Source organism: Rhagoletis zephyria, unplaced genomic scaffold (genome assembly GCF_001687245.7).
Source record: "Rhagoletis zephyria isolate East Lansing unplaced genomic scaffold, Rhagoletis_zephyria_1.1 Rzeph_scaffold_00003, whole genome shotgun sequence".
Classification (NCBI taxonomy): Eukaryota; Metazoa; Arthropoda; class Insecta; order Diptera; family Tephritidae; genus Rhagoletis; species Rhagoletis zephyria.
The window spans coordinates 727,743-738,390 of NW_016157087.1; the positions used below are offsets into that span (position 1 = coordinate 727,743).

Consider the following 10,648-nt stretch of genomic DNA (forward strand, 5'->3'; position numbering starts at 1 on the left):
ATTCCATTTGAAATTACTTCAAAGAATTGAAAAAGTAATCGATTCCTTTGCTCTGAACTAAAGGAATTGAATCCTGATTACAGTTACTGAGGAATGTAATTGTAATTGTAATGTAATTGCATTTACCCAGCTCTGCTTAAGATAAGCATCTACCATAGATATGTTTGCATACCAATTTTCAAGTTCATGTGACTTGCGGTTCCGAAGTTAGAGCTGATGAAATAATTCACGCCTATGGGAGGTGCCACGCCCCCTTTTCCAATGTCGCCCATATTTTTCCATGAGTACGGAATTAGTTTTATTTATCTCAAAAGGAAGTTCCAATGCTCAAGCACAAATATTTGAAGAGATATACAACATGAAAATTTTAGTTAGTATACTAGGTGCCACGCCCTCTTTTCCAGCACTGCCCATTTTTCTCTATGCTTATAACCTTCCCGGAGTAAAAGCAAATAATTGTGCAAAGTTTCGTGCGACTGCGTGCCGCGGTTCAGAAGTTATAAGGTAATAAACCAACAGACATTCACATTTATATATATACACCCCTATTCTGCAACTCTTTCGTATTCGGATTTTGCTATGAATCGTAGAAATAGTATGCTGCAATCCGAATCGTATTTGCGAACTTTCGAAATTCGTAACAATGGCATGCCTAAAAACGAACGAGTAAACTTTTTTGCGTAATTTTGTACGAAAACAATTGTATGTCGCAGGCGAAATAAAAGACGTAAATCGATGTGTGTTTGCAAGAAATATTGGTGGTGTTCATTTAAATAGATAAATTTGCCTTTCGCAAATACATATATTTTTATCCACAGCTTTATATAAACGAGCAAAAAAAGAATCTTTGTTGTCCCTTATCGAGAAACTTGGGTTTTGGTTATTTGTACAACGATTTTCGGTTGTTGTGTCCAAACGCATAACCCGAATCCGAAAACTTTAACATACGCGTGTAATCAAAGGATTCAAATTTTATTTAAGATAAATGTTTCAAATTTCCTACCACTAGCTTATTAATAAACTCGGTTTGCACTACGCACTTTTTTGCAAATTTCGACGTGGGTTCTGCGCAAAAGTACTGCAAAAATCGTGGGACCATGTAGTCTATTTGTGGTAAATCAGAGTACTTACAAAAGTGTTCCTCTGTCATGCTGTAGCGGACCAACTCGTGTCTCTGCGCCAGCTTATTGTTTGTTATCCGATCACTGCTCGTGTTTTAACGAAATGTGATTGAAGTTGAGCATTTGAAAGCACATTTGCATGTCTGGCTGTAGCTGAACGTGTAGAGATGCTCGCTGTTAGTTCTTAGCTCCCAGCATGTTCGGGTTCGACTGCCGTCAGAGGCAACATGTAATTTTTAATTTTTTCTTGGTTTTTGTTAATTTCGAAAAAGCATTTGAGAAGTGAAGAACAAAAACGTGTACAAACGAAAAAATATAACAACAATGCCATTGTTAATATGTTGGAGTAGTTTTGTGCTACTCTGATGTAATGCAGGGATGGAGTATATGGTCCTGCCCTAGGACATCGCAATGTTAATTGGACCATATTTTTTATATGAATTGTGGTTAATTTTGGAGTACTCCTTGGTTCTTAGGGAGTACTCTATACACGCATGCATGGAGTAGTCGCGAGTTTTGCAGGGATACCTTTGACATGCGGAAGACCCTCTTCCTCGCAACACAGAAAGGAGAATTCTACTTAGTAAGGGTTATAATTCCTAAGCGCGGCCGAAGGCAGAAGCAAGCGCAACAGGTGGTGGACCTAACAAAGTGCATGTTTTAAATGGCTTGGAAGAAGCTGTTATTGCATTAACTGGATTGAGAACTAGAGCTTCAGGCATAGGAGGAGTTCTGGCTTATGGTTCAACAATTCAACCAGAAGCTGACATAGATGCGCCCATGGTTACTATGCCCGACAGCTCCGCATACCTTTGTGAATCCATTGCCTGCTGCTATAATTGCAAATACATCAGAATCCATAATTTTCCTCAAAATATGTAAAATTAACCAATTTTACAATAAACACGCACATGATGAGTGTTTTTTTAATTCCTTTCCACTTTGTTTTCCTTCATTCAGCTATCTTCGAAAAACAACTGATAGCTGGCAATGCTGCACATGTTTTCGCAAAGGTTGCAGCATGTGGATTTCAAAAATTCCGGTTCTAGAATAAGGGGGATAGATTATCTAAGGGTTTTAATGTACTCTAGGTAGTCGGAAAGGCCGACTTTCCGATCCACCTAGTATCGATATTTTAGAGGCTGGAAAGGCCTAGTTTCCAATCCACGCTATTGTTCATACATCATTATCTTATAGGCTGCATTCTACAATAGCCGCTTGAAAAGAGTGATAGTATCACAATATTTTAATAGCCTCTGGTAATTCATTAAAGCACTTTAAGTCTTTAAAAAAAATTTCTTTTTGTCCACTTCCGTTCCGTACTTCGGAAGCCTGAAGCTGTTATTCTCTCTCAACAAGTATGTATGGGTCTCATTTATATATCGGAGATTATCGCTAAGATAATCCGGCAGGATGCCCTTCTTAATACTATACACAAATTTCATAGTGTGGTAAAAAACTTGTTGCTTCACGCTTAACCAATTCAAGGTTTCCAGCATACATCTTGTTGGTGTGTCGTACGGTTTGTTAGTTATAGCGGTGAGTTTTGTCATTGCACGCGAATAGGGCTGTAATAGGGCTTTCGGTAAAAGTGCACTTTAGCGGAACCAGGCGTCCAACTCCTTTTTGCGTAGGCGGGCTTCGGCCGCACTTAGGGATTATAAGCCTCAGGTAGTAGAATTCTCCTTTCTGTGTTGCCAAAGAAGGGGGGCTGAACACCTTTTGCAGTGAATACCTCTCTGGGTAGGCAGCCTTCGGCAGCACTTAGGGATTATAACCCTCAGGCAGTAGAATTCTCCTTTCTGTGTTGCCAAAGAAGGGGGGCTGAACACCTTGTACAGAGAACAACTTTCATTTACTCCATTTATTTGCATCAAATTCATCAAAACATGGTGCGAAAAGTGCAAAGTGCAAGTGTTTTTTGCGAATAACTCTTAAATTAATTAAAAATCGTCTTAAATCGAACGAGTTGAACGAGCTCAAAGTTGGCTGGCGACCAACTTTGTTGAAAGCGATTAGTTGAAAGGCCGTTCGGACGAGGCGATTTTTGCTTTCAACTAAAAGTTGCCTGAAAAATCGCTCGTGCGAAAGCCTTATAAAGTGCATTACTACCGGGCTTTCGAACGAGACGATTTTTCAGGCATCTTTTGCGTTCAACTCGCGCAAGGCTGCACAAAAAAAAAATTGAATGGCTAAAAATATCCAAATATTTGCCATAAAAAGGCGTTTGCAATGGGTAGGTTCAGAATGCGCAGAAGTTGAGGCCAACCGTTGCTAAAAAAATCAGTGATCATAATGCGTCTTATGAACGGCCTGATACATTAGCTGTCAAATTCAAAACACACAACATGTTGTCTGAAATGATCAGAATAATATTACGATCATCTTACACGTAACTGTTCAGTTGATCAGAAGTACAAAGCAACGCGTTCAGAAGGTGCAATCGCAACAATTACTGAGCTGTTGCGCCTTCTGAACGTGCCCAATGTTCAACTTTGTATTCTAGTTTTGGTTGAACAGCCTTTCAACTAATCGCTTTCAACAAAGTTGGTCGCCAGCCAACATTTAACCATTCAACTTTTTTTTCGTGCAACCCTGCGTGAGTTGAACGCAAAAGCGCCTGGTGCGAACGGTCTTTAAGACGTAATTGTTGGGTCCAACACATGAACCAATTATAGGGCTTTCGCGCGAGCGATTTTCAGGCAACTTTTAGTTGAAAGCAAAAATCGCCTCGTTCGAACGGCCTATCAACTAATCGCTTTCAACAAAGTTGGTCGCCAGCCAACTTTGAGCTCGTTCAACTTTTTTCCTTGGAACCCTGTGTTTGTTTACATTCTGTATACATACTTTTTTTCTTGTTTACTTTTTTACTTTTATTTTAACTTTCAGCTTCGCTAAAAGCACTTCTACCAACGCTTGGCTTAACAAATTTACGCCAATTGATACAATTTTGCGATTTAAATTCATTTTCAATAATGTAAATAACAATTCGTGTTGAATCGAAAATCGCCTCGTCTGAATAGGGAGGGCAACTTTTTAACTTTCAACTTTTCATTCAACTTCGCATTCAACTATTGTTGCCTGTAAAATCGCTTCGTGCGAATGTCCTATTAGAACAGATTGGACCGGTTGAGAAGCAGCCATTTGTAATAGCAATTGAGAAAAAAGTGTGCGACGTTCGTAATTTGAAGTTTGCTATTTCTGTTTTGCTTCTTTCTTTATCTGTATTTTGTCGGTTGTTGTTGTTGTAGCAGCATACAAGCTCCCCAAAGAGTTTTTGGGGACTGTTGCTGGAGTGAGAGTCCTTGGCCAAATATAAATCTGGGTCGTTCCGGTTACGTAGAGCCGACTGTCGTGGGAACGTGTATTTTGTCGGTGGTTTATTTCAGTGATTTTTAAGTGATTTTTAATAAATTTTATGTGCAAATGTAATTAAAATGAAGTGCGCGGTGATTGATTGCAAAAACACGTACAAATGTCATGAATTCCTTAGCACAAACATGTGCCACAAAATTGCTTGCATTTTTGTTCTTTATGCTTCGTCTCCATATTCTTTGCTTACTTTTCAAAGAACATAACATGGCGCCGAAATTACAAACGTCAGCCATAAAATTACTTTTTTCTTTTGTTTCATCTTGTCAGATCTTGTGTAGTTGGATCATGGGTCCAACAGTTGCCAGCAGTTTCGTAGCAGTTGAGCGAAACAGCTAGGTCTTATGAATGCGCCCAATGTTTCATGGCAGATACCAACAGGGTTGCAACTAAACAAAAATTTTTTTTGGTATTCGCTTCCTACAAAATGCGGCTGTAGAAACCGAATCATATAGTCCCCTTTCAGACACGTCAAGTCTTGCTTTCAAGTCTGCTCCTTCGTTGGCGAAGGAGGGGGGAAGAGTACAGATACCTCCGTACCGTCAATTCGTTTCAAGTTTCTTGTTCTCTTTTGATCTTTTCGTTGCTTCGCATTTCAAGACCCAAGGACTTGAATTCAATAAAACTTAACGCGTGTGGAAGCAAAGAGAAAACACAAAAAAGAATGCGATAAAAATTGCTTTCAAGACTTGACGTGTCTGAAAGAGGACTAATAGCAAATGAGAAAAAAGTGTGTGACGTTCGTAATTTTGAAGTTTGCTATTTCTGTTTTACTTCTTTCTTTATCTGTATTTTGTCGGTTGTTGTTGTTGTAGCAGCATACAAGCTCCCCAAGGAGTTTTTTGGGACACATTGGACCGGTTACGAAGCAGCCATTTGTAATAGCAATTGAGAAAAAAGTGTGTGACGTTCGTAATTTTGAAGTTTGCTATTTCAAAAACACGTACAAATGTCATGAATTCCTTAGCACAAACATGTGCCACAAAATTGCTTGCGTTTTTATTCTTTATGCTTCGTCTCCATATTCTTTGTTTACTTTTCAAAGAACATAACATGGCGCCGAAATTACAAACGTCAGACAGAGAATTTCTTTTTTCTTTTGTTTCATCTTGTCAGATCTTGTGTAGTTGGATCATGGGTCCAACAGTTGCCAGCAGTTTCGTAGCAGTTGAGCGAAACAGCTAGGTCTTATGAATGCGCCCAATGTTTCATGGCAGATACCAACAGGGTTGCAACTAAAAAAAAAATATTTTTTTGGTATTCGGTTCCTACAAAATGCGGCTGTAGAAACCAAATCATATAGCAAGACTGTATAACACTTTTCCTCTTCACATAACTGATCTGGCAATACCCCTTGCGGGTAACTTCTACATCGTTTTATATTTCTGCAAGCGGTATTTTTTTGCAGAAACGATGTTCTGAAAATAATTTTTGTGCAAATTTCCAAAAAAAAAGTAGGCTGAGGTGGAGTTCTGTAAGAGAATCCAATATATTAATTAGAGCATTGAATATCTGTGAAAATGGTAAGTATCTCTTCTAATCTATATGTCTTGCTTAATATTCTTATTTGCAATCGATTTTTACATTCGTTTCATTTTCAATGATGGCTGCGTACATATTTTTTAAACACTGCAGTCAAAGAAAATGTCACGATATCCCAGCGACAGGAAGGTATATGTGGGCGATTTAGGCAATAGCGCCAGAAAGAATGATTTAGAGTACGCTTTTGGTGCCTATGGAACTTTGCGAAGCGTTTGGATTGCACGTAATCCACCGGGATTTGCGTTTGTTGAATTCGAAAGTGCCCGGGATGCCGCTGATGCTGTACGCGGTTTAGATGGACGCACAGTTTGTGGCCGGCGCGCAAGGGTAGAACTGTCTACAGGAAAATTTGCCGGGGGAGGAAGTGGGCGTGGTGATCGACGTGGAATGCGGGATCGCCCACGCAGAAACAATTTGGATGATAACAAATGCTATGAATGTGGTGGAAGAGGACATTATGCTAGAGAATGTCGGCGTCGTGATAGTCGGCGGGGCAGCCGACGTCGGTAAGTACATTATATTTTACCCGATTATATCACAGGCTTTAGAATAAAAGTAAAAATATCGAATCTTGGTATTATTTATGCATGTACGTCATACAAATCTTTTAAATGTTGAGACAAATTTTATGGGGACTTATAATTTTTATGTAAAACCGACTAATTCTCATATAAAAATTTATGATTATCGTTAATTTCTTCATGATCCAATGATTGGATTTAAACCAAATTAGTATCGGACCATCTATGGAGTAACACCTTTCATTTAAAAAATTATAGAAATGGGTTTACGTCAAAGTTATGCGGTAACATACATAAAAAAAACATCCGATGAATTAATAAATAACCTGCTTTTTGTGAAGTCGGTTAAAAAAATTGTAATTTAAATTTAATTTGAAGAGATAGAAGGTCTCGGTGATATGAATATAAGTGCAGCATATTTTGCTGATATGACGTAGGGTTGGTTGTCTATATACACGGGACTTAAATTTTAAGAAAGTGCTGTATCTTGGAACGAACGAAACTTAATGAAAAAAAAGTATTTCTTCCGTTGTTGTTGTTGTAGCAGCATACAAATTCCCCAAAGACTTTTTGGGGAGTGTTGCTGGAGTGACAGTCCTTGGCCAGATATAAATCTGGGTCGTTCCGGTTACGTAGACCCGACTGTCGTGGGGTATTTCTTCCGTCTTATTATGGGCTTTAATTATACATTTTTTACATTAAAGGTGCAACGCATAAGAAAAAAAACAAAAAAAAAACAAAAATAAGTAAACATTTTTCTTTTTGATATTTTTTTTATTAAAGCTTTTAATTTTTTTTTTACATAAAAACATATGTCAACTTTAAGTACCCAAATGGGCGTAATGGGCTACTTAGGCGTATGAACTCTAAATCATCTAACGCTCGAGCAATATGATAATTAGCCTTTGATATTTATGAAATTGTATACTTTGAAAAAGGAAATCTGTAAAAAATAACTGCATCTAACTTTACAGTGGACTTTATTTCGACTATGACTACGTGCCAATTACTTTAATCATATATTAAGCTAGCTTAAGAGGTGAAATAACATCAAGTTGGGGAACTTCATATCCTTCTTTAACGAATCTTTAAATCAACAAATAATTTTTTTCTTTTCAGTTCTTATTGTAATAAAAGCGTGTTGTTGGTTTTTTAAACTATAATTTTATTACTCATTGGGTTTTTTTTATACACCTTTACTTTTTCTTGTTTTAATAAAAGCACTAACCTTGAGGCTATCAATGGTGGTCTAATATTCTTTTGCAATGAAACCGAAACATCAACATCAACAAAACCCATTGCAAAAGAATATTAGACCTCCAATGATAGCTTCAAGTTCCGTCCTTTTATTTAAAAAACAGACATATTTTGAAAATGAGATTTAAATACCTTTAAATTGATGTACAAAAGTATTTATATTGTCAGACACGTTGGAAGTTTTCATCGGGTAAAATTTTAGAACCCCCTTTTTTCTTAATTTTTTCAACTTCGACCATCGCTAATTTAAAAATATCTATGAAAGTTGTATGTAGTATTTCTCTAAAAGAAAATTTATTTTCAAACAAATTGATACCTTACTGAATGACATAGGATAAAAATCGTCGCAGTTAAGCAATATCAGTAGAAATACGGCCTTGAAAATACGTGTATATATACTGAACGCTTAGGTTTTTTGAGCAGTAGGGCTAAGGAACTCATAAAGATTTACTCAAAATTGATATATACGAAGAATTGGTTTTAGATAGAATTTAGGATAATGGGAGTGGCACTACCCACTTATAACATATATATTTTCGTTTAAAGTACAAAACCGCGTATAGTCATTCTGCAAAACCGCGTAACTGGTATTAGCTGCCAAAAATTGGATTTCCTCACACAAGTAGGGACACGATATCGAACCGAAAGTATCGATATGGTACTCATGGGGGGTTGCCACAGCCACATGCAACAAACTGCGAGCCAGGAACAAAGTCCTAAAATCGCTAGCCGGCAGCACCTGGGGAGCCAATAAAGAAACCCTGCTCGCGACCTACAAGGCAATCGGCCGGTCAGTGGCTAACTACGCGGCACCAGTGTGGACGGCGGGGACAAGCGACACCCGATGGAGGAACCTCCAAGCCTGCCAGAATGCAGCTCTACGTACGGCTACAGGTTGTCATCTCATGTCGTCCGAGCATCACCTACATGAAGAAAGCCTGATGCTGGCGGTGAAAGAGCACAACACCATGCTGTCTAAGCAATACCTCGTGGGCTGTCACCGAGGGAATCACCCCAACAATGCCTTGCTTCGTAACGAACCGCCCCCACGACACGTGAGACGACACCTGCATGACTGGAAAGCGGACATTGAGCCGTACGTAGACCATCCATTCGACGCAGCAACATACAGAGCGGCGCTCAACAGCCTACACAGCGATGCGGTCAGAACGAGCCTCAGTACGCGTAATGACAACATCGTCTTGGGCGGTCGACCGCCGCCCATAGATCCAGAAGAAATAGAGCTGCCGAGAGAGACCAGGTGCACCCTAGCACAACTCCGTTCTGGGTGGTGTCACCGACTCAACAGCTACCTCTCTCGGCTGAACACACAAGTGGCAAACACATGCCCTGCATGTGGGCAAGGTCCCCACGACACCCAGCACCTCTTCACGTGCACCTCCAACCCTACGACCCTGACACCAGAAGCGCTCTGAACCGCGCCTATCGACGCAGCCCGCTTTCTCGGCCTCAGGCTCCCAGAGTCGGAGGATGAAGACGACGACACATGACAAATCTGGGGGGTTGAGCACTGCTGCTACAACAACAACAACATATGGTACTCATTTAAAGTATCGCTTTAAAAATATCGGGTACCCATTAATATCGGAATAAAAAGACTCGATATTCCAAATATCGATACCAAAAAACAAAAAAATTATCTGAATATAGGTCTCGCATATAGGCCGCTGGGTGGAAGTAGTTATAAGTGCGCAAACCTTGAAAATGAAAAACAGCTTCCCATAAAATACAATCGCCGTTCAGAGTCGACATAAAATTGTAGACACCCCCTTTGTGCCACAACATTAAGGTCCACGCGACAAATCGGAGGAGAACTTCGGCCAAACACTAACATATTGTGTAAGCGCCGGACTTTATTATTATTACGACACGTAGAGATTGAGGTGTTGACTTAAACACCGAGGCCGCGGGTTCAAATCCCACCACATGCAATCCTAACCATAGTACAAATTTCTGCATTTTAAAGCCCAATTTATATCGAGAAGAATTGTTACAGGCCAACCTTATACGCGTGCGTAAAAAGCTAACTCAAATTCCAAGATTTGTCTTGCGTGACATTTCGATGTGACATTTATGCTCAATTGGCATTTTGGCGCGACTATGAATTCAAAATTTTTGTCAGCAAACTTCTGTAAATTTGACGGGAATGCAACTCTGAGAAATCACGCACGCAAATTGATTTGGATTTATCAAATGGGAAAAACTTGCGTGCGGGCGTAGAAAAACTCTCGCCGGTAATATTAGATTGAGCTCTTAATAACATTATCCTTCACTGAGAAAAAATCGCGTTGTAAGAAAAAAATTTTGTATTACCGTTTAAAAATGTTCGTATTTAAATCAAGTGAAAAAGTCTTAACATAACGGATTTTTCCATTATACATACACTACGTACATATAATGGAAATATTCAATTCAAATACTCCCGTATTAAAATGAAGCATTTTTCACTACACGGATGGCGTTTTGCACGTCTCGGATGCTTTTTCATATGTAATTAAGAAAGTATATGTATACAAAGCATGCACAACGGTGACAACACATACNTACTCCCTAAGGACCAAGGAGTACTCCAAAATTAACCACAATTCATATAAAAAATATGGTCCAATTAACATTGCGATGTCCTAGGGCAGGACCATATACTCCATCCCTGCATTACATCAGAGTAGCACAAAACTACTCCATCATATTAACAATGGCATTGTTGTTATATTTTTTCGTTTATACACGCTTTTGTTCTTCTTTTCTCAAATGCTTTTTCGAAATTAATAAAAACCAAGACAAAAATTAAAAATTACATGTTGCCTCTGACGG

General features: G+C 38.9%; 1 protein-coding gene across 1 annotated transcript in view; it reads left to right on the plus strand.

Annotated features, from left to right (window-relative positions):
• The first annotated feature begins 5,817 nt into the window (after positions 1-5,817).
• The window catches only part of x16 (x16 splicing factor), a 34,971-nt gene continuing 30,140 nt past the window's right edge, over positions 5,818-10,648 (plus strand). The window contains exons 1-2 of the mRNA XM_017624697.1: positions 5,818-6,016; positions 6,129-6,541. Of these exons, the coding sequence (XP_017480186.1) occupies positions 6,014-6,016; positions 6,129-6,541 (416 nt within the window). The 5' untranslated portion in view covers positions 5,818-6,013. The remainder of the gene's footprint in view (positions 6,017-6,128; positions 6,542-10,648) is intronic.